At 40.1% G+C, this 25,006-nt stretch overlaps 2 protein-coding genes across 2 annotated transcripts in view; both read left to right on the plus strand.

The window, feature by feature from the left end:
• Positions 1–705: 705 nt before the first annotated feature.
• b3gntl1 (UDP-GlcNAc:betaGal beta-1,3-N-acetylglucosaminyltransferase-like 1) lies at positions 706–16,279 on the plus strand. The gene is made up of 12 exons (XM_032542161.1): positions 706–1,107; positions 1,252–1,368; positions 1,461–1,560; positions 2,693–2,757; positions 4,309–4,374; positions 6,044–6,139; positions 9,294–9,389; positions 10,810–10,934; positions 13,926–14,061; positions 14,169–14,237; positions 14,418–14,492; positions 15,328–16,279. Exons 1-12 carry the CDS (start codon positions 1,036–1,038, stop codon positions 15,406–15,408), a joined length of 1,098 nt encoding a protein of 365 aa, XP_032398052.1. The 5' UTR covers positions 706–1,035; the 3' UTR covers positions 15,409–16,279.
• Positions 16,280–21,990: 5,711 nt separating this feature from the next.
• Positions 21,991–25,006, plus strand: part of metrnlb (meteorin like, glial cell differentiation regulator b) — a 4,984-nt gene continuing 1,968 nt past the window's right edge. The window contains exons 1-3 of the mRNA XM_032542042.1: positions 21,991–22,391; positions 23,547–23,730; positions 23,824–24,049. Coding sequence (XP_032397933.1) covers positions 22,297–22,391; positions 23,547–23,730; positions 23,824–24,049 — 505 coding nt within the window. The 5' untranslated portion in view covers positions 21,991–22,296. The remainder of the gene's footprint in view (positions 22,392–23,546; positions 23,731–23,823; positions 24,050–25,006) is intronic.

Genomic DNA, 25,006 nt, shown 5'->3' on the forward strand with positions numbered 1-25,006 from the left:
TTGTTTATATATTTCATATAATACATTTCACACTGTTACTTATGTTGTAAAAAGGTAAATGTTTTCTTTCAATTTAATGAATTAAACAAATAATAAGGAAAAATTAAGGAATGCCATAATCAGGTCTTATAAGAACTGAAAAAAATCCTTAAGAGCTGAGCAAACTCCACGCACCAATGAAGGCCAAAAGATGTGGATGGAAGCTGTTATAAATCTCAATTTAGAGGACCTTGTGCTGAGAATGACTTAAAATTGAATACTAACTTATCAAAATACAAATGAAAGGATACATATTGGGGGCAAGGGACATTTTCATCAAATTCCGTACATAATATAAATAATGTCAAACAATATATACAACACATTACCAGTCAAAAATTTGAGAAGAGGAGATGTCTCCAAACTTTTGACTGGTGAGCTGATAAACATTTTATTAAACATTTGTCCGTTTTGAAATGAGAATACAGTATTTTGTGCATGTTTTTTTAATGTCCCGTTTACACATATTATAGGAGAACATGTTTTTGTAAAAGTAAGAGTTCATTTTAAGTAAAAGAAAAAAAGTTTTTTTCCCCTCCAGCAATTATATTTAAGCGATCTAACACACTATTGTTACGTCACTGTTCCACATGATTGACAGTGAGTTGAAGCGAATTAGGACTATGTCCGTGTATTCCACGAGCCAATGAGCGTCTAGAAGTCATTGTTTGCGGAAGTAGTGAAACTGTTACTGCACGTTTGGCTAAACCTGTTACTTTGAGCGTCCTTACAATGTACAACACACTTTCAAGATGTGTCATTTGTGGACGTGGATACATTTTACATTAAGAACAGTTACAAAATGAGTGCTTACGGACATTTGTATTCACGTGTAGCCCGCGTGGGTCACTCCTCTTCACCGACAGTCTTTCTAAAGGTCCGTTGACCTCATTGTTTCCAGCCATTTCTTACATCCCGCATTCAGTCAGCTAAAACCGAGGTTTCATTGCCGAGATAAGTAGCGGACCCCCCGGGCAGAGGGACGCGGGTTCAGAGATGGACATGAACCCGCCGAAGAGGCTCCGCACCACAGACAATGACGCAGAGGACAGGAGAACAGTGGATGTGGTGGGTGATACTCTGGCAATTACACTAATATTTGGATGCACTACTAAGCTAGGGAGGATGTGGCTGCTTAAAAGTGTTTAATTAGGACTTCTGCATTTATTAGTTGCATTGACTGTATAATATCTATGTGTTTTTTGTGCTCAGAGTGTTGTCATGCCAATGTACAATGCATCCTGTTGGCTGGACGAATGTCTGCAGGCCATATTACACCAAGACTTCGCTGGAACCATGGAGCTCTCTGTCTTTGACGACGCAAGCACTGTCCGTGTGTCTGTTTGTTTGCATATTTGCACATACAAATGTAATTTATAATAAGACGACGTTCAATTTCTCTCTGCGTTTGTGTCCATTAGGATGACTCGAGGAACGTGGTGGAGCGTTGGAGGGAGAGGCTGGAGGCGAGGGGCATCTCAGTAGTGGTCTCCGGCCACAGCGCTGCCCAACCCAGAGGAGGTCAGTAGACTTTTAGGTTGTTGATCAGTAATTAATTCCAGTCATTATCTTGTCAAACTATGACTATGAAGTTATTCATAACCAATCGGGCAACCGGCCATTTACATTTTAACATACTTAAACAGTTGCACATTTTGTTTTTCCATCTTGTATATATTTAAATATTTGTTCTTATATTCTTATATTTTGTTATTATTATTATTATTTCATGTATATTGTATGTATGTATATTTTGTGTGCTGCTGTAACACTGTAATTCCCCATTTTTTTGGGATCAATAAATATCTATCTATCTATCTATTTTTAGGTTAGGCTGAATGAAAGAAAATAATTAATCAGACCATAAAAAGTAAGGGTATATTGAGTAGTCTATGTTTTCAAAAATGCATTGATTTGGTGAGGAATAGTATGCTAGTATAGGCATATTTGTCTTTTTGCAATGACTTTCAGTTGATTTTAGAATAGATTTGAAGATTTTACTTATTACTTTCGTGGCACACTTTAGTCTGGCTCCAGCATCCACTTGTGAGCTTTTGAGCACATACATACCTGGGCCCAACCTCAGCTAACAGTCCGCCGATCTACTCTTTAAACCAAAGAAGGTTGTGTGCTTGCTGTCAGCGCTCCCAAACTCTGGATCAGCATTTGTGTTGAAATTCACCTTGCAGAATTCTACTAAAAACTATACATTTTTTAACTTGCATTTCTGCATCAATTGGACCTTCTTGGTCCTTTTCTTTGTATTGTCAGAATGATTTCTGCTATTTTTATTTTAATCTTTCATCTATTTTTTTTCTATGAAGAAATTGGTAACTTTGTTGAAGTGAAGAAGCTTGCTGTTTAGCTTCAGTAGTTAACACTTTAGTTTTATACTCCTCTGAGTAATCAGGGAACAGTAATGTTTGCCAAAAATGAAACAGCATGGTGGTCTCTGTGACGGACTACTGATCTCATGCATAACATTTTGAAAATGTCACATTTAATGGTTGAACATGATAATTATTTACACATGGCAAAAATGACCATAGTTAAAACACAGAGGCATACTTATGCAAGAGCATACGCACACACATGCTCGCACAGACACACAAAAAACATAAACAAACACTACACTGTTCTTTTTGTCTTTCAGTGGGATATGCAAAGAATAAGGCAATATCCCAGAGTTGTGGACAATACTTCTGCTTTCAAGATGCAGTAAGTGTGCGTGTGTGTGTGTGTGTGTGTGTGTGTGTGTGTGTGTGTGTGCGTGTGCGTGTGTGTGTGTGTGCATGTGTGCGACAGAGCATGTTTTATTTCACTGTCAACACTAATTAGATGATATTGTTTTGTCCAAAAATACACTCGGGCTGCACAATATGACCAAAAATTAGAGCTGGGAGATTTGGAGAAAGTCAGATATCGCGATATTCTTGTCCTAATACCTCGATGTTGATATTGCGGAGATATAGGGTTGACAATTGGCGCTTTAACAAAATGTCTTCACAATGAGATTTAAGATAAATAATCTTCAGTAATGTAGATATAATGACCAAGTGGGTAAAAGTAAAAATACTAGAAGAGTTAGAACAGTCTGGTAACAGTCTGAAAATGACATCACTTTATTGTAATGCAGCCTTTAAAACCAGGAAAAGTCAAAACTTAACCCAATTACGATATAATGATTTCCAAAATCTGAGACAATATCTAGTCTCATATCACGATATCAATATAATATCGATATATTGCCCAGCCCTACCTAAAATCAAAATCACATTTTACCTAGTTAACGCCAAATGAAAAAAAAACGGACACTGCGTTTTTTTGGGGCACAAGTTGCTCAGTTTTAATCGGACTCTGTGTTTGAGCTGTCCTCCATTATGCTTTCCATGCAGCTGATTAGTCCGGGGCGAGGTCACATGACTACACACGTGGTAGAATGTTTTTAGGGAGAAAGTCTGTCTATCAAGAAGAATAAATGATCAAAATTATCGTCATAGGAGAAATTGCAGCTCGATAACAACTTCAGAATTTCGATGTTGACACATTTTTGACTAATTGTCAAGCCCTACGTCGTACATAGACTTATTTACCCATTTACACACAGACCTCATTGACTGTTTGACAGACCTGTCATATCACAAGACTAATGTGCCCAGCAGCATTTGATACTGTCTATGTGTTTTATATGTTTATATAAGTGGCAGCTCTGTCTGTGAAACAGTGCTTTGTAGTTGCTCCTCTGACGGCAGAATTGTCAGGAATACAAATTAAAGGCTACATCATCTGAATTTGTGATCTCTGATCGAATTTTATTTTTAACTGCTTAAGTCTAACAGTATATCAAATACTCTTTGCTGCATGTAGAATACAAGATTCAATGTCAGTAAGGTTGCTTTTTCAGAAGTCAGTTTGTTTCCGTTTTAATGTTGGACACTGTTCACATCCTGATTTGCTTTTTGCTCTAATAGTTTCATGTAAACCTTTTGTGACTAATCCTCAGATAACCTAAACTGTTCAATTGTGAGCACAGTTTCATACAAAACCAATTTCACAGTGATTTTTAAAATATCAAAAGGTATTCAGAGAAGTAGCGTACATACAATAAGCAAACAAAGCCAAAGTAAATCCTGAACTAAACAGATATCATTTTTATTGTATACTTAAAGGGACCTAGTGTGTACTGGTTACATAATGCTGAATACTTTATTAATTTTTGCTTTCATTGACATGTTGTAAGTGTTTGAATTGATATTTTTTGTTTTCCAGGATGACGTTATGTTACCACAAAGAGTTCGTCTGCAGTATGAGACATCTACCCTTCACCCAAACTCGGTAAGTTCTCCCTTAAGTATTTGCTTACTCCTCCTTTCACTTCCTTCCCTCTCTGTCACACTCTGCCTTCCCCATTTCTCCCCATCTATTCTCCCCTTCCCTTTCCCTCTCTGACCAATCCCTTTTCTAAAAATAACAAATATTCATGTTGTGAGTGAGCATGCGTGCATGCGTGTGTGCATGCATGCGTGCGTCCGTCCGTGTGTGGACTTCATGCAGTTGGCATGCAGAACAGTGTGAGTATCCGGTGTTGATGCTTTCTGTGGCCTGCCAGGTCAGAGGTCAAAGGTTGTGTGTGTGTGGGAAGTGAGGGAGACAGCATGGAGACAGCAGGCTTGCCGCCCTGCACAAACAACCTGCCTCTTTCTGTTATGGTTGTAATATGTTATGGACCTGGTGAAAAAATATGGTCCTCTGTTTTTCAGTTTTAGTTCAATTAAATTCAATTTTATTTGTAGTATCAAATCATAACGAGTTATCTTGAGACACTTTACAGATAGAGTAGATATAGACCACACTATAATTTATAAAGTGCCAGCAATTCTATTAATTACCCCAAGAGCAAGCATAGTGCAACAGTGGTGAGGAAAAACTCTCTTTTAGGAAGAAACCTCAGACAGACCCAAGCTCTTGGTAGGCGGTTTTTGACGGGCCGTTTGGGGGCAAAAACAATAACTGTAATAACAGGCAATAACAGTCACAATAAATAAACTGGAACAGTAACTAAAAATGGTAGTAGTAGAAGTAGTTCATGGCGTAGAAGAGCACTCCACGGTGTTACAGTATGTAGTATGGCATAGCTGGACGTAGTCGGACGCAGCAGGGCACCGCAGAGCGTAGCAAGGTGTGGTGCAGCAGTACCACGTCAACTGCATCCTAATCCCTTTTTTTTAGGAAAACTGTAAAAAACCTAAAGATATTAAGATTACTCTCATACAAGATAAAGAGATAAGACATTTTTGCTTGAATACTGGTTTAAAGAATGTATTGATTATAGTTGAAAATTGGTTTTATGTCAGTCAACTAATTGATTAATTGATCAAGTGTTTGAGCATCATACTAACCTTTTTAAAATTTTGGATAAATTAAGAACTTTAATCCTAAATGTGTCTTTATTCTGAAGGCTTAGGCTGCATTCCCACCAGATCAGGCGTTCTTTCTTTTCCGTTTACCCTTACGTACGTGTCCATGTTGCTAATATACCGGGTCCTACGAGTGATTGTCTGTCCACATTGACAGAATAAACAGACGCATAAACACATTTACTTTCAATAACTTACCATTATGCGAGGCCTACCAGTATTCTTAAGTTGGGTTTTAAACTGGTAATAAAAAGGCCATATTAAGTGATATATTTAAAAAATAACATTACACTCCATTGCATTCTGTCTGATCTGCTGTTACATAATTGGTTTCTTAAAAAGTTGATTGTATTTCAGCTTTTCATGGCTGCGTTTTTTTTGGCATCCCCTGCAGTCCCCACCAACGCAGCTTAAACGCACTACCCACATTCAAATGACTGGGAAGACTGGGGTTTTCACCACAACGCCTGATTTGGTGCAAATGCAGCGTTACTACTAAAACCAGAACGGATCTTTGCAGCCTAACACTAATCTATGACAACCAATCTCAAAACAAAAATGTGTGTGTGCATGTGTTTCCATGACAGCTGATTGGTTGTAAAGTTCAGAGGGTTCCAGAGGGATCTACGGAGCGTTACACTCGCTGGATCAACACAATCACTCAGGATCAGCTCATCACACAGGTAAATATCAGCAGCTTGATACAGCATCTGCGTTTGGGCGCACATTGTGTGTGTGTGTGTGTGTGTGTGTGTGTGTGTGTGTGTGTGTGTGTGTGTGTGTGTGTGTGTATAAGAGGTCATGTGCCAGGCAGCAGCCAGGTCAGACAGAAACAGGATACGTACCTGCTGCCCGCAGTTTCCACGGAAATGTGGTGGTGGACTAGATGGAGGACGCAGCATTGCTCCTGACCTCCCTGCCTATCTCAGTCCCACCAAAGGAAACAGGTCACACTGCCGGCTGTCTGCTAAGGGTAGTCCATACTGGAAACTGTTGGCAATGGGGAAAAAAAACAAAAGTACCATAAGCTTACTATGCAAAATGTTTCTGTTTCAACTCCTCCTGAAGTCGATGTTTCGAAATATAGTACTTCTTGTACTATACTGTGGGAAATTTGCCACATAATAACATCATTAAAGACAACACCAATCTTTAAAAGCTCACTTCAGCTTCTGCATTCCACCACATTGGATTTCATAAGACATTCTTTTACGGCCAAAAACAGAAAAATGATTGCTGTTACTCCAGAGCATGTGGAGCCAAAGTTTCCTGCTGTGGCAGATGTTGAAATGAATAAAAGTGAAAAGCTGAAATATTCAGGAGACTCTGATTAATTACACATGAGCATTTAATAAACACTCAATTGAGGAGAATTTCGGATCACATAGTACAGTGTGGTGTCTTCCCAACTCTTTGAAGTTCCTGTCTTCCTTAAGGTGCATTTAAACTCATACTGGAGGCGTTAACGTTAGCTGAACCTTTTTAAGGTAAGCAAAGATATTGCAGCCATCTAAACACAAATGCAAAAGCCTAATTAATCTCTCTCTCTTTCTCTCTCTCTCTGTGAAGTTTGCTAAAGTGTGGAAGGCCCACCGACCTCCAAAAGGACACAATCATGAAACAATACATTCCCTTATCATGCAACTGCATAGACTCCCTTAATCTATAGAGAGTAAAACAAATTATACATGAACGGTTTTGGTTATTAACGATTGGCCAAATATTCTTGTCCCCTGACCTGTGACCCATGAATAACCTGATGTTGTAGCCTTCCCTTTGTCTCACCATACCACAACATGATGTTTCTGGAAATTCTACAATGTTGATGAAATGTAACACCTAGATTGTAAACCTAGATTTAAACTGGCAGGTCAGTGGCTACTTAAAGATGGTATTGAGTTAAAAATATTTTCAGCTAATACTTTCACCCTATTAAATAGTCACATTATTCACTAAATGATAAGTCTTATAAATGTGACACCACGGGCATTATTTCTATTTATGTAGAGATGGAAGTCTGCTGTTGTCTGAACAAAACACACTGTCACCTAGGCTACGAGACAACCTGGACCCACTCTCCTAACAAACACACACACAGTCTGCATAACTCCTTAGCAGGCATTCCGGGATATTTATGTGATATTAAGTTTCATGGGGCAGGAGAATGAGCTCATACATTGATTTTGCAGGCTTAGAGGCAGCTCATTTTCCTTCCCATTTTCTTTATTCACTTATCTGCCTTAACTTCCAGTTTCTGGGTAAAGAAACAGAATCTAACTGAGTTAAACCAGAGCTTTACTCGGGGTGGGGATCATTTATCTTGATCCAGAAGTGAACCCAGACTGTTCATCTGTGGAACATTAGATATGGTTATCCCAAACCTTTCCTAACCCTCTGACTTCTCACATCTACACTGACTCACTAACTCACTCTCTCACTCTCTTTCTCTCTCTCTCTCTCTCTCTCTCTCTCTCCTCAGTCTGTCCCCTGGTTTCCCAGAACTCATTCTAATTCCTCTTATTCATGCTTTTGGCCACAGCTAACATCTGCAAAATGTTGCAATATTACAACAGAAGGGAGAAAAGATGTACGTAGGTGGACATACACACACATTTCTTTTATTCTGTCCAGCTGTTCAACTGGCTGAATCCAGATGTTTCTCAAATTTTCTTTATCTGTGATGTATTTCAGCATGTGAAACACAGTGACAAAGTTGGAGGAAGAAACAGCTCAAACTGGAATGACCCTCAGATCCAAAACACAACAACACAAAAACACATTCAGACGAAGGGAGGAACAAGAAGTGGTGGGGGTCTGAAGGGAGGGGCAGGCAATGGATCAAATGGGTTGGGTAAATAGAGAAAGAAATATAGGTGCTGTAGTGTGGCTCTGGTGTATAAAACAGGTTGTGGTTGGAATGAGAAGGAGAGGCCAAAACAAAGTCAGGGATCATGTGCGAGAGGATGGAAGTGTGTGTCCTTCCCCTGCACACTTCAGGAAGCACACTTCTGTAAAAGAGCATGCAGCTGCACTCTAACCTATTTTGTTTGCAGGATGAGAAGTTTTACAGAGTCCTCCATTTGACTGTTTGTTCCTAAAAGCCAAATGGGAAATTTCCCTGAGCCATCTGCCAAATCCTGGTCAGGTTGCATCTGATATAGATATTATGTTCTCCAACCACAACAAGAAGTTCCTTTATTTGTAAAGTGGAGTTGAAAAGAAATGCTGTTTCCTGCAGAGTGTGTGTGTGTGTGTGTGTGTGTGTGTGTGTGTGTGTGTGTGTGTGTGTGTGTGTGTGTGTGTGTGTGTGTGTGTGTGTGTGTGTGTGTGTGTGTGTGTGTGTGTGTGTGTGTGTGTGTGTGTGTGTGTGTGTGTGTGTGTGTGTGTGTGTGTGTGAGAGAGTGTGTGTGAAGAGATATTTATATAAATATAATAAAACTATATATATATATATACGTATACAGTATGTATGTATATACATATATATATATATATATATATATATATATATATACATACAGTATACTGTATACACTGTTGTTTTCACTATATTCTCACTTCTACAACCTTATTTTAGAGTGGTGCATGTCATGTTTTCTGTTTCTCAGTGCACTTTTTAAAGTTCACTGTATCGCATATATTGACTTTTATTCAACATCAGATTAGTTGCATATTTTTCTAAATCAATTTTTCCTTGTATTCTATCACTCATCCTCATCACTGGTGGACGGACACTTACTGTGTGTCCACAAGTGACAGTATTATATGACTGACGTGCGCTTTTTGAACTGTACCCAAATGTACTTTGTTATAGTCTGAACTTTTCTTGTGTCCAAGGTGTACACATCTCATGGGCCCACAGTCGTCATGCCAACATGGTTCTGCTCAAGGAACTGGTACCTGAAGGTCGGACCGTTTGATGAGAGAGGCAAGGTGAGAGTTCACACCCAAACTATTCCCTGAAGCCTTCTCCCTTTGTGTCTGTCTTTTCTTGTGTTTCCCTTTCCTTACTTTTATAGAATAGATTTGTATTGTCACTGGTGAGCTGACACTTTTTACATATGGGGTTATTCCACTTTCAGTTTTACTTTATTTACACTCTAAATAACCATCCCTCCTTAGGTCGGCTCCATTTTCTGTTCATGTTCTTAAATATTACTTTGAATATCTTAAGTGGTACACTGGCTCCACACCTTTAGCTATTCAAACAGGTCTGCTGTTGCTGTTGGCAGCTGTACCCCTCAGTTACATAAACAATTTATGATCAGAGCTTGGTATGAATGTTCAAGAATGGATACTTTCAATAAAGAATTACACTCCTGGAACATTGTCAGATTCACAGTGGACAATGAAAAAACTGGTTCAAAAATTGATGCCACAGAAGCATAGATATTGTCCTTTTTACTCCATGCCTTCTTATTGTCAAAATTTATATTTTCTTAAAAGATATAACATTTATATTTATATTCTGTGCTGTATGACCGATTTTCTGCTGCTGTAACACTATAATTTCCCATTTTGTTGGGATCAATAAATATTTATCTATTTATCCATCTATCCATCTATCTATCTATCTATCTATCTATCTATCTATCTATCTGGCGCCTACATTATATTACCCACATTGCAACGCGACTGCCGACAGTTATGTCAGAAATTTGCTATGCCTGAAGTGGCTAATGTTGCATTGAGCTACTTCCTCTGGAGCCACAAAAGGATTTATACACATTTTTGCAAATATGAAGTAGTGCTTTAGACTGGGTAAGCCCCGCCCACTCTGCCGGCAATTTGATTTCGTCCTGCATCTTGGTAACCTGCACGTTTAATTCTCCTGCTTCAGTTCACAATTTTGCCGAAACCAATCACAAACTGGCTTATCTACCTGCCCGGCTATTGGCGGGTTTAACACGTTGACGATAGAGAAGCGACCAAGCATCTTCTTGTTTACATTTAACATAGCGGCCACCAACCAAACACCACTGAAGCGCAGCAAACCAGTTGATGCCGCCTCTACGTCAACCGGATCGTTGGTCAGATTGATTGAGGGACTATCCAATTGTGTACAGAGTCATTTGAACTATGCCTCTTGTTCAAAGAAAATACAGAGCACACTCCCCAGAACAATGCTCAATCTCAAATCTATTGAGCTTGGCTTGGTCTGGTGATAGCTAGTAGTACTCCCTAAGATTTTGAAACTCCCCCTGCAAATGTAAAATTGGTGGAGTTCCCCTTTAAAGCAACAATTTTGATTTCTCTTCATTTATATTGTGTCCTTGCCTAAATGGACCTAGCAACCATCACTGTGTACTGTAGATCTTTAACCATTATTTACACTCTGCTTCCGCCTCTCCAGGGAGTCCCGGAAGACTTGCTCTTCTTCTACCAGAGTCTTCGTCAGGGAGGGGGCGTGGCCAGGGTCGATCAGTGCTTGCTGGTGTACCGTTACCACGAGAAGGCAACCACGCACTCTGTAACAGAGTCAGTCTCACCACACACCCCTTCCCTTGCTCGGCCATGCATGTACACACGCACACACACAGTGTTGATCCTTCACTTACTCACAGCTGCCCTCTGGCATCCCAGATTTCCTCGAGGCTTGGTGCTCTCACACACAAATGTTTTTGACGCATGTTTTTTGAATCTCAAGATTTTTGGAACATGTCCATGGAATTTTAGACATTTTCCCAGGAATATGGGAATCTCAACCTGTTTTCTTCTCTCTGTGGAACGTTCAGTATCTCTGAGACAAGTCGGGAGGGAATCGGATCGCTTCGTGAACCGTGTGTGTGTGTGTGTGTGTGTGTGTGTGTGTGTGTGTGTGTGTGTGTGTTGTGTGTGGGTGTGTGTTGTGTTGAGAGAGGCACTGCTGTTGCCTGTGCTTCAGCAAGGTCATGTAGTGTCTGCAGGTGATTGGGAGTGCCTCAAATGGTCAAACACACCAAAGGAGAAGGTCTTTCCTGCCTTCCCTTCCCCCACAACTTCCTCCCTTTCATCAACTCTTTCCTTCTTCCTTCCTTCCTTCCTCCTCTGCATCTATCCACTGCTCGTATATCTGCCCGTGTTGACGCACTCCTTCAGCAATCATCCTCCTCTCTGTCTTCATCTATCATCTGTCTATTTTTGGATGCCTATTTTAAGCTTGCCTTGCTTAATTCCCACTTTACCCCACTTCTTGTCGCCCCTGCCCATCCACAGCCTACCTACTTCCTCTTTTAAGTTAAATGAAACCATCATCTTCATTTTTCTCTCTCTCTCTCTCTCTCTCTCTCTCTCACACACACACATACCATACACACATGCAATTCCTCTGTAGGTGAGGTGGTGAAGTGTGTTTTAAAAAAAAGTTAAGATGGTGCTAAAGGTTAAGTGAGAGGAGAAGCTTCTTAACACAGAAAGGCTGTGTTTACAGATGTGAGTGTGGGTAACAGAGTGCATGAAAGTGTTTGCCTTTTGATCTGCAGGGTATTAGGAGGATGAGGGCTTCAGTATGTGTAAACAGAGACAGTTTATAATAAAACTCTGCCATGTTACTGCCATGTCTTAGAAGCAAAGCACGTATAGAGAATGTATAGAAATGAAAGCTGGAGACCACCCGTGCTCCACGATGGCGGTGGGTTTGTTTGTCAAATGAGGCCCACTGTTAGACCCAGTAAGACGCTCACATACTGTTACTGTTACTGCTCACTCACGGAGATGAGAGTGGAGTACCTCCTGTGAATGTGTCCATATAATTAGTCAACATCAGTGCATGCCTTTGTGTGTGAGAAAGTGAGTGAGGAGTAAGAGGTCAAAAACATGAATAGATTGTGAAGACGTGTGTGTGTGTGTGTGTGTGTGTGTGTGTGTGTGTGTGTGTGTGTGTGTGTGTGTGTGTGTGTGTGTGTGTGTGTGTGTGTGTGTGTGTGTGTGTGTGTGTGTGTGTGTGTGTGTGTGTGTGTGTGTGTGTGTGTGTGGCATGTGCACAGCTGTGCATATCAGTCAACGTGCAGGCAACAGGAAAACATAAAATTTAAAACAGGTGCACTTCTTTCATCCACTTGAAAAATCTGATGAATCTCAGCAGGCTTTTGAAAATTAGTGTACAGTATATGATGTGAATGGTGAAAATGATTCCAATTTGTTACTTTATTATTTTTGTAGTTTACTTTTTCATTTCTTACAGCAGTGATAACAACCTGTTGTAAACAAACCAACAATTTAACCAAATATCTAAACCACCTAATTTGAATGACTAAGTAAGTAAGTAAAGTTTATTGGTAAAGCACTTATCAGTGACAGAGTCACAGAGTGCTTCACAGGCTAAATAAATACATACATTAAAACAGTTCAATAGCCATAAAAGGCACAATAAATTGTAGTAAAACACAAAAGCAAATAAAAAATTATGTAGTCAGCATTGTGGCTAAATGAGTGCCTGACTAAAAAGATGCGTCTTTAGCTGCTTTTTTAAAGATCTCACCAAATAAACAAAGCGGTCACTCTTCAAACATATGGCATGTAAAGTTAAAGCTAAAGTGAGTGCACCTAAATGTCAATAATAGAAATGTATTGCAAGGAACAGTGAGTCTGTAGAACTATACCAAATATACTCAAAGTTAAAAAACAAATTTGGCAAAGTACACTGATAAATGTTTAAAATTGACTGTTTGGGTAGTCATTTTAATGTTTGGCTGAAAGGTGCCGTAAGTAGGATTGTGAAGATTGTGAAGCCCAAAGAATTGACCATCGACAACTTTTCAGTCCCTCCCCCCATTCCGCTAAAGCTCAAAACAGTCTCCTGAGCCCCTCCCCCCACAGGGGAAAGCTGTGCACAAAAGAGCAGGGGTAAACCTATCTGCAGCTATGGCGCGGGGGGGGGGAGACGCTGTGAAATGTGTGTGGATGAGCAGTGATTGACACGCAGTTAGACACCCCGGTGGGGTTATTACCTGCTTCATGTAGTTCTACTCAAACAAAGGGGCAGTTTCAGCTATTATGACAGAAAGTTAGTTTTATAAGGCTTACCTACTACACCTTTAATTTTCTCAGCCAAATAAGTGTATCTATCCTTTACTTAAAACTTTTCACCACTCATGTTCCTTGCCTCATCAGACATCTTCATAGCAATGCCATGTTCCCAGATTTTAGGGAAAAGATTTTAATTTAATTTATAATGGTTTTCACCTCTTTTGATACTTCTGCCTTTGTCTTTGAAGAAGACGTTAAAGCTCAACAAGGAGACAGCCATATTTCTCGTGTGACGTAGAGTATGTTGTTCGAGATGAGAGATGTAGGGTGGTTTAGGGCCAAAGTACATTTCTGTCTGCTACTACACTAGAAACCACCCAGACCTCTCAGGTCGTCTGAGACAGGTCTGCTTTCTGTCCCCAGAGTCAGAATTAAACAGAGAGAAGCAGCGTTCAGTTTTTATTCTTCCAGAAAACTGCAAGTCTGCCTACACTATTCTCCTTTCATCACCTCTGTTTCCAGGGAAACCATTTGGAAGCTGCGAGTGGACTTCCTGCAGGAGAGAGTTCTCACCCAATGGGAGAGCTTCACCATATGGAACGCAGGGAAACAGGGCCGGAAGCTGTACCGAAGCTTGAGCCCGACTAATCAGAAGAAGGTACCCTACCTTCAGCTACTGTATGCAGTCGAATGTGAGACACATAGCACTGTTGGTGTTGGATGTGAGTGTGCCAGCCTTCATCGCTGTTCTGATTCATTTATCAGGTGAAGGCTTTCTGTGATGTTGATGACAACAAGATCCATAAAGGCTTTTACACATACGAGGAATCCAAGGTGAGATCAGCAACTGTGGATATTAAGGACACCAGGTTTATTGAGATACAGTGTAAGCAAGGCCAGGATATGACCTATGATTCAAATGAATGGTCACCCAACCACTCTATTAGTGAATGAAGTTGTGACCAACAATGATTTGCGATTTGTGTGTCTCTTTTTCTCTTGATATCCCTACAGCAAAGACCTAAGCCAAAAATCCCAGTTGTACATTACAAAGACACCTCCGCCCCCGTCATTATCTGTGTTAAACTGGTGAGCAGAAAACATATTTCTGTGTTGTATGTTTGCTGTTTCTGACCGCTTGTCCCTCAGGTCTGTAATCTAAGTTAATAACATAATGATCAAGGGCGTGTGCCCAGCACAGGACATAGCACACACACACACACACACACACACACACATACAAAAGGCAGTCAGGAAATGGGTAGAGACAGCAGCCTGATCTTTGATCACATGACGCTTATACAAACATCTGATGTTTTTGCCACTGTTTAAATTTGTACATTTTCCTCCAAGATTTTGCCCATATTTATAGCTATTGCTTAGCCTTTTCCTCAAATAATGGCATTCTCTTTTTATTAATTGTATGTATTAATATACAATAATACACACATAAAGATACTGCTGTTCATGCAGCCAAATCACTGAAAACCTAAATATTGCCTAACCAGATTTAGACGTCAAATCTAAAATGACCCCACCTACGGGGGCTACTAATTGCTCAATTATGGGAAATTTGGAGAAGTAATTCTAGTCAGAGGACAACAAGAACTGGATTCAATCATTCTCCCTCCCTCATTCTCTGAGACACACACACACACACACACACATAAACACCTGGACTCAATCATACAATTTATTTTACACCCAGATGTCAAATAACCATAATCAACAAATTAACTTTGTAAGTTACTGTGGGTGAGTCTCAATCCTCAATCTTAAGCCTGTATATAACCTTGGCCTTTAGTTCAGTGCAGACACTGGAGACAGAAGGGCCTTCATAAAAAGACAAAACAAACAATCGTTTTTCTTATAATGCTTAATTTGTGTTCCTGATGTTTCTCTCATGTTGTTGTTTAATGTGTAGGACATGACAGGAGGCGTTCTGGAGGAAAACCTTAACTCTCTGCAGCTAAAGGAAGGAATGGATTACTACCATTTCAACTGACGGCTCATTGTGACAGAGACAACAAAAGGAGCCCTGCAGCTTCAACAGACTCAGAGGAACTGAGTAGTAGGCAGGTGACAACAAGAGAAAAGCAAACTGAACACTATGACAGAGTCCATGACGATACCAAAACCACAGAAAGATATGTTATAATGTATTTTAAGAAAATAGAACATACTTAAAGGTTTTACTTGTTGACAAAACTGCACAACAGTACATCCCAGCCCCTGTTTCCTCTGCCTCACAAAACAGCCCTGGGATATTTACTAGCTGTTGTTGTTAGATGAAAAAACAAACCACTTCATATCTTTTCATTAAATATGAAGTTACAGCCAGATTAGCTTAGTTTAGCACAAATACTGGAAACAGGGGAAAACGGCTAGCTTGACTCTATCCAAAGGTAACAAAATGTGCCTACTAGCACCTCTTAAGATCACCAATCAACACGTTAAATCTTAATCAGTATGGAAAACCTAGTGTAAAAATTACTTTTTGAATAAGCCAATTAACTTCATTAGTCTTTATGCTAAGCTAAGCTAACCTTCTCCTGGCTGTAGCTACATATTTAACTGACATATACATCATAAGAGGGGCATTGGTCTTCTTCTTAAATACAGGCAATAAAACTAATATGCTTATTTCCTAAAATGTCAAACTATACTCATACTGTAGAGTTAACTATAACCTGACCTAGAGTTAAAAGAGATGGAAATAAATAAACTGTGTGGGGGATGATTTGGTAATTAAATTACAAAGAAAAGGACAATTAGTCCCTTATGTATTTCTCTTCGGGGGACAGTTATTTATCATGCAAGAGGAAATGACGATTGCCAGTGTTGACCATTGGAGGAATAAAATGTTGTTGTTTTTTGTATCCGTGTGGATTGAGATTGGTATTTGCCAGCCTGTACACTTGAAATGGTGTTGAAGTTAAGGTAAGAGATCAGAGTCCTCACGTAAGTTATAAAGGGTGGGATGTATAATGACCGGATCCACACTGATTTCTCAACAGCTTTCTCTGATGCAATCCTGTAAAATCAGATCAGACACAGACACAGCTGCTATAAATGTACAAACATGGATACCGCACATATTTGTTTTTCTGTCCCTCTGTCTCTTATGAAATCTAAAGAACAATAACCTCTTTATGAGGGCACAGTTCTGATACATAAACACGCACAAAACGTTTATTTTACCTCACAGAGTGCAGAGTTTTTCTGCCCAAAGGTAAACAGACCTTTCCCCACAAAATCTCCCCCAGTGTTTCCTGGGTCAACGACGTGGTCTGCCTTACTGTAAATCTGGCCACAGTAGTTTGTAGGGAGGCAGCAGTGGCGGTAAAAACAGGGGTCTTCAACTCTGCCAAAAGTTTTGATTGCTCTGCCTTCGTTTATCATAAACTGAACCTACAGTTGCACAGTGGTGTGAAAGCACAGAATCACTTTGTCATATTAGAAAGTAGGCTTGAATTCATTGGGTTTGAGAAATTGTTTGGGCCTGATTCAGCCTGGGGTTTGAGGTGGAAACCCCAGGCCTCTGCCACCCACAGTATAGTGCAATGAAGGGGCTGAGAAAAATATCACATCCATTTAGCACTCAGTCTCCACCTGGACTCCTCTTCCCTCCTTGCGTTTCTGCACACAAACACTTAAACATAAAGGTTCCTTCCTTTATAGATGGGATTCTTTACAGTGGAGCTGTAACTAGAGCTGTACGACATGAGGAAAACATACGTTATGCAATAAGGTTGAATATCACGATAACGGTATTACTTGCAATAAATAAACAGATAAACACCCTTTATAAGCACTTCAAGTGTACTCAGTTCTGCTTAAATACAACAAATTGCTTATTGAACTAAAAAGACTGAAATAACTTTAAATTGAGCATTGAATTGGACATAAAATTAAGTATTAAAAAAATAACAGTTACATTGTTTTGAAGATTATTTTTGGGGGGCTTTTCCCTTTATTTCAGAGTGACCGTGGATAGACTGCAAAGGGGTGGAGAGAGATGCGGGATGACACGCACCAAAGGGCCGCAGGTTGGAGTGCGAACCCGGGCCGCTGCAGGACTCAGCAGCTCGCTCTTGGTGGGTGAGCTAGAGGTCACCCCAACAGTAACATTTTAAAGTGTAGTTTTCTTTTGCAATATGTTTCAGTCTTTTGCAATGTGTTTTGCAGTTGATATCACGATTAAAAAAACAAACAGATTTTGCAGCCCCCAACTCTTATCCTGTGAAGTATCTCAACATCTATTAGAAGAACTAGCACATAATTTATTGGTTCCCAATGGTAAAATTAAATAACTTTGGCAATCTCTAGTGCTTTCATAAGGTAAAAATTTTAATTTGTCCAATACATTTTCTTCTATGACCCAGTACCTGTTAAACTATTGACATTCCCATCAGCCTCCGCTGTACTGAGCTTGGTACTACTTAGCAAATGTTAGCATGTCAGCATATTTATTGGGATATGAAATATGATCATAAAATTTACATAAGAGTGTCTTTTAGTACAACCAAATGCTGAACAAGATATATTTAGGCAAAAAAAATTTAGAATTAACTTCCAAGCACATTGTTCTAAAACAAACTAGTTTTTGGATATTTAAACACAGTGTCATGAATATATATTGCTAACTTTCCATCATGATTTACAGGTCGCTGTAGTAGCAACTTCTCAGTTGCAAGGTAGCCACGCCCTAAAACATCCCCTGCTTCATCCTATATTTTAAATTAAATGGGACCATAATTTACAAAATTAACATCATGTTGTCTTGAAGAAGACTTGAAACTAGCGATTGAGACTATAAACTCCTTCAAATGTTAGCTTCACCTTTCAGGGCCGGAATTTACAGCTTGATGCCAACTAAAATAAGATGGTAAACATGATAAACATTAAAAATCAACATGTTAACATTGTCAATGTGAGCATGCTGACATGAGAATTGATCTCAAAGCACTACCATCTTTTTACACAAACTAAATACCTTTATCACCTCTGCTCACCATGCCTGTTGCCAAGTATTTCAGTGAAACAAAAGGCTTTACAGCTTTTAATAACTACTAATATTCAAAGTGCATGCAGTGCATGGAGCTATAAGGTGCTTTGGATGATCTGACACCATATATTTTATAATGCAATGAACCAAAGTGATATGTTTAAGTAAGACCTTGCTCTGTCTAAATACATCCTGTCTCTTATACCCCCTCTGCCGTCATGATAAAGCACTTGGTAGATGATCAGAGTGAGCTCTAATGGATAATCTAATAAGAGACTCGGAAAGAGAGTAAACAGAGCTTTACTCAGGGTTTACACTCCATCTCTCTGCAGACATCAGACCTGGTAACACAAACACACAATGAATGACCCTGACCCTGGAGCCTGCTTGCCCTTGCTGGTCAAATAAACCCGCACGCGTGTAGACAAAATGCACACACACACACATGCACTTACACAGCTGTGTGTTCTCTGGCAGTGCCGCTGATAAGAGAAAGTGATAAAGAGTCGGGTGTGTTTGGGTGAAGAGAGCTCACAGAGGTCAGACACTGAAGGCTTTTTAATTCACCTGGAACTTTACTACATTCCTAGGTTTCAACATCTCTCCTTTAAAGTGGTGTATGTGTGTGTGTGTGTGTGTGTGTCGTGAGCAACATTTTGGTAACATGCCCATTCTACGCTGCCCTTCAAAGCCCAAGTACATTAAAGTAATAATCTTGAAGATGTTCCTAGTCTTATATTCCTAGTCTCTGCTGCTCTGTGAGGAAACAGTTACCAACAAAAGCACAACTGCAATTACCACTTGTCGCCATACGTGCTGCCGAAAAGAACAAATCCGAGATCTTCAAGATTGTAACTTTAACTGCATATTTTGTCAATGTTGATATAAGACCAGAGTCTTACTTCTTGGCTTAAAAAACTGATGTTAGTTATATTAACTTAAATATTTGTCACTATCCTAATTAAAGAAAATTAACTTTAATGAACCAACATTTTGGTAATTCAGTAGCTTAGCCATCTCAGCTTTAGTGAAATTCACATGAATTTCAAATTGTTGACTGTTTTTTATAATTGATTTAAATATACACATGTTTAAAGTGAACAGGCAGACTACCACTAACTAACTAACTACTAACTATTAAACAATCAAACACGTTCAAATGGACAAGGAAGCTCACAGAATGCATTTTGTTCGCAGATACTGTGTTTTCCTCCGAAGTCCCTCCAAAAACAGCATTATTTTAGGTCTTATGTCGGTTCTATTGCAGGTTTAAAATGAATGTGTTACGATCCCTCTGCTATACACAGTTAGCTGGTCAGCCTGAAAACTGCTAGCTTTTGTCGTTACTGATCTCTTTATGGTAGGACATTGTAAAGTTGCCAGTGCTGCAAGCTGAATGAGTGATGGTTGTCCCCTTTTCTTCAAGCTGCTCTTGAGCAAGGCACTCAACCTTCCAACAGATCCAGTGAAGCGGCTCAGTTGGCCCCCATGGGTAAACAAAGGGTTTTTGAGAAAAGAAAAAAATGAGAGAGCGAGGAGTATGCTGTGTGAACAATGAGGAAATGAAGGCCATGAAGATTGTAACCAGAGATGCAGGAATGTGTGTGTGGCTCCGAAAGGAAGCGGTGTGTGGACAGACGAAGCGTTCCTTCTGTCAGGCCGCTTGAGAGGAGCCAGGTGACGGCAGGGGGGTAAGGGGAGCAGGTCAGTGGCTCTGCTGCTCTGTAAATACTTCACATGGTGAAGGAGCACAGGAGGTCAAACGGTGAATCGGCAGCTCAGACTTCCTCTGCTGTGGTGACAGGATTAGACTAAGGTCAGACTCCCTGTGCAGCCTCCAGGTCTTTGGACTTCAGTCGTTTTTATGGTTGCATGTTTTTAAACTCCAGTCACTAAAGGAAAATGTGTTACAGTGGTACAGTTATGATTTGCTTTACGCAGAATCAGAGGCGGAGTGTAGAAAATCCCCCCCGTGGGGTCATTCAATACAAGGATTGTTAACACAAGGTGAGCTAGTAAAGTAGTAAAGTCCTTCAGTCAATATTATTATTTTTTTAGTGGCACACATAGTAATTGTGTCATTGATTGAATTGCAATAATGTGCATTTGAAGCATTTAAACAACATCCTTTTGGGTACCACTTTCAAGGATCATCACTTTTTATGACGGATTTTATAAAAGTAATGGCTTTATTAATGGTTAATAAATCAAATTTGCTTTGTGTGTGTGTGTGTGTGTGTGTGTGTGTGTGTGTGTGTGTGTGTGTGTGTGTGTGTGTGTGTGTGTGTGTGTGTGTGTGTGTGTGTGTGTGTGTGACAAATCTCTTTTGCTGGTGTTCATCCTTTATGTGGTAGTGAATCAGTATTACATGTTGGTAATCCATATGTAAATGCTAAAGAAATGTATAGTTTGGTCCAATAAATCTAAGGTATTTAACCCAAATGTTGTCCTTATTAATTGCTTAAAACATATCTATAAAGCATTAAATATGAATAAAGTAATTCTAAACCCCTTGATAAATGGTGCCCTGATTTAACTCTGTAATTCAGTTAAGTTTAACCATTTAAACTTAAACCTCATCCCCCTAAATAAGTAGCTGCAACTGCACTCTAGTCTAATTGAAAGTTTCCATTTCCATAGAGACATAGTGGAAGTTGGTTTATGAGGGGAGGGGAGATGGGAATCTGTGTTTCGGTATTTCTCGAAATGCGTTACATAGCTCTGGCTGTGTGGCGGAATGTGACGAGTCAGTAAAACGCTTGCAGTTCCGACGGTTTTCTCACGGGAAAACCGCTCGAGAACCAAACAGGCGTTTAGAGCACATGTGTGATTTCTTGTTACGTCAGAGCCTTTCTTTTTTCAACGAGGTCGACCAATAGTAGCCCCTAGTAGTAGTAATGATACATCAATATTAGTTGTACTACCATTAAAATAGGCTATGAAAGACAAGAATCGCACTTAAATCCCATTAAAGATTATGCCAGGTAAATTTGCAAACGAAAAAAACAACATATTCCTGTCTTTTAAAGTGGCAAAGACACTGACTGCAGAGGTTTTGGTGGATGTTTTGGGGAAGTCATTCTGTGCCCTGCTGTTCCAGACATGCATGCTGCTCTAATTTTCCCTGCGATAATATGATCCATCTGTTTATGAAGCCAACACGCACACAACTCACACGGTTTACAATTGTAGCCTACTGGCATCTTGAGATTTGACGGACTTATACACGGAGAGGACATGCTGGAATTATCCAAGAAAAATATTTAAAAGTAGTCCATTAGCTATTGTCTTTTGTGTATAATTTTAATTGAATAGCGTTTTATCCATGGCCATTTGTGGGCCAAGTGTTTTTTTGTTTAGTTAGTTTTTTTTTTTTTTCTTCCTTTCTACGATTTATCACATGCAATTCCCTCACAACCGGTATCACGAGCTCTGGTGAACACCAATAAGGCTATATGTCCAATTTAGTTGATTGGTATTTGTCATGCTAAAGTGAGAGCTCTGGGGCTTTTCTCTACACACATCTTTCAGGGGAATGTGTGGGAGTGGTTTGGAGAAAGCGCTCGCGTGTCACTCAAAGCAGAGTCAGCAGCTGGCACGCGCCCCTGGTGACGTGAAGCGGAGCGCACAGAGCAAACGTTTTTTAAACAGTCTCTTGTCCTGCTGCGCGCGCTCACTGCTTCTTTTACAAACCTCTTGTCAAAATGTTTTTTTTTTCTGGCACTGACGCGACCTTAGCCTCGACTGAACCCGCCATGTAGCGTGCGCGAGCGCTAAACGGAGCTCTGGGGATATTTTACGGGATCTAGGTGTTCGGGAGCAGGAGAGCGCGCGGTGCTGGTCTGGTGTGCGGGATTCGGTGACCGCGGGGGTGGACATTCCACCATGCACCGGCCCTGGGCTACACACTGGATCACAGCTGTGCTCCTGTGTCGGACGGTGGCACAGTACTCCAGCGACCAGTGTAGCTGGAGAGGAAGGTGAGGATGAAGCTGGGGAAAAAGGACTTGTCTCAGGAGCAAATGTCATACTTGATTTGAGCTAGCGATGGTTTTGTTAACATTGGCGACAAAACACACCTAGCACATAACTTTAGGAATGTTACCAGCATAAAAGTCCTGACTTTAATAATTATTGTTTTTTTGATCCTCCACGTTCATGTACTTTATTCCATGGATATTACATTCTGGAAATGCAGGGGAGTCATGAAAGGGACGTCATCGTGTGTGAGAGGGAGGTTGTGTCTTTGAAGTGGCTCTGCTGTGCATACTTGGGCTTTAGAAGTAGTCAGACGCAGGGATGTGAATAAGATGTAATGTAGTCATGTAGTCAAGGTCAGAGTCATATACGTGACTTTTATATTCTGCTGCAGATCCGCAATGGAAACTAGTAAAGGATGTTAGCCTGCGTGCCAGTTATCGGTACTAGTCTGACACTTTGTGACTCAGATCTCAGTAATTCATATGACTATCTTTATTAAAATCTTTTACTACCATCATTCTTTTCAGAGAGGCGAATGACTCACAAGGAATATTAAATCAATTATATGCAGGAGGTGCTTTAGTTTGACTTTGAGATACTATTTGGTATACAGTTTTCCATGTAGTACATCTATAATATGCTCCCTTTAAGGTTTTGGAAAAGTACTCCTGATCAGAGGAATGTCTCTTCTTCAGTTCCTATCTTAAGTAAATACAGCTATATGGCCCCTTTGATCACTCCTCCAAGTCCCCAAGTCATAAAATATGAAAGCCTGTGTTCCGCACTCTGTCGTAAAGTTCACTGGCATCAAACTTCTAACAACCTAATGGCCCAATCAGTTCTTGGTGTTGAGGTAGCTTATGCACATCAGAGACAAGCAGCCAAATCCATCCAAAGTGAAAGATTTGTTGGCAGACAGCTGCACCAGAATTGCAATTAATGAATCTTGCAATATCATTAAAACCTTCCAGATGTGTCTTTAACTCTGTTTCTCTAGCATGTCAATATTGATTTTTTGATTCCTTCACAGTCCTGAATCCCAAGGTTCCTTACTGTTGGTCATTTTGATGATTGTAGGCTTTGTATCTTGTTCCCCACTCTGGATAAGAGAGTAAACTACATGCCTTATATGAAAGATGTCTTCTCATCTGCAGTGGTTTGACCCATGAGTCTCATCGCAGAGATGTGGAGCAGGTCTACCTACGCTGCTCTCAGGGGTCTCTGGAGTGGCTCTACCCCACAGGAGCCATCATTGTCAACCTGCGGCCTAACACAGAACCCTCGTCACAACACATGGCAGGTCTCCATGTGTGCATCAAACCCCACACTTACTCCCAGGTAGAGTATGCGGCACCAGCATATTTAAAAACTGCAGTATGATAGAATAGATGGAAGAAGCTTACATGTGTCCTCCTGGCTGTCCGTGTTTAGGGTTCTAATGTGTTTCTGGAGCACAGCGGGGATCTGAGGATGCTGCTGGCAGAGAAGGACCAGGCTCAGAGCACAGTGCATTGTTTCAGCCTGGCAGAGGGAGCTGTCTTTGTGGAGGCCGTCCCTCAGACGGACATCAGCCGGAGGATCACAGCTTTCCAGTATGAGCTGGTGTCCAGTCAGGGGCCCGGGGCACACATGAACCCATACCTGCACCCTGGTTTAGGTGAGAGAAAGCAGGCACCCATTCTTCAAAATATGTTGTCTTAAATGTAGGATAAAGAGATTTAAGTATTGTACTGATATGCAATTTATACTATTATATTCCAGAGGTAAATTATTGTACTTTTTATTCCATTAAATTTATCTGAAAGCATTTCTACTGACTTTTCAGATTAAGATTTAACGATTATAACATACGATGAGTTTATAATGCGCTGGTATTGATTTAACTATCACACAGTATTTGTGAAATAGTTCAAATTAGCTCCACTTGACCAAGTACAGTATTAAAGTACAGCTTACATATTAATACATCAATAATAATGATTAAACAGTATATTTATTTTAACTTAATATGGGCCATTCTGCATAATGAGTACCTCTACATTTGATACTTAAAGAACGTTTTGTTGTTATTACTTATGTACTTTGATTCAAGTTGAATTATGAATGCAGGACTTTTACTTTTAACACACAGTGTGGTATTGCTCCTTTCATGTATACGTAAATGGTTTGCACACCAACAAGCAAATGTTTCCACAACTTCATTACACCAAAAAGGACTAAAAGCATTGTAGGAAAGTCTAAGTATTCACGGTAATAGATTTTTTGTTGTCTGTGTTTGTGTAAATTGATGTAATTGGTTTAAATGTTCTGTTAAACTCCTCATTCCTGACATGGGCCGTCCTCTCACTGATATAAAGTGAAGGTGACAAAAGATCACGTTAGTGTTCCACCCCCGTTTCTTCATCTCTACATGCTGCTCCTCTCTGACACCGTGTCCTCCCCCACTTCCTCACTCCCACACTCCCTGAGCCAGACTTATGAAAACAAGCAGGCCAATCAAAAGGTCACATTAGGGTCGAACACAAGGGTCAGCCAATCGTCTCTAAAGTGTCAATCAAGAACAGATCCCCGCTCCCAACGCAGGGACTTTGAGTAGCCCACCGGTACGATTAAA

This window comes from Etheostoma spectabile, chromosome 2, assembly GCF_008692095.1.
Source record: "Etheostoma spectabile isolate EspeVRDwgs_2016 chromosome 2, UIUC_Espe_1.0, whole genome shotgun sequence".
Lineage (NCBI taxonomy): Eukaryota > Metazoa > Chordata > Actinopteri > Perciformes > Percidae > Etheostoma > Etheostoma spectabile.

What these genes read in the sequence shown, in the direction of transcription:
- b3gntl1 (XM_032542161.1), top strand. Translation starts at nt 1,036, where the DNA reads ATGGACATGAACCCGCCGAAGAGGCTCCGCACCACAGACAATGACGCA. An exon ending in CGCTGCCCAACCCAGAGGAG is followed by an intron (nt 1,561 to 2,692) that starts GTCAGTAGACTT and finishes TTTGTCTTTCAG; the next exon opens with TGGGATATGCAAAGAATAAG. An exon ending in CGTTTGATGAGAGAGGCAAG is followed by an intron (nt 9,390 to 10,809) that starts GTGAGAGTTCAC and finishes CCGCCTCTCCAG; the next exon opens with GGAGTCCCGGAAGACTTGCT.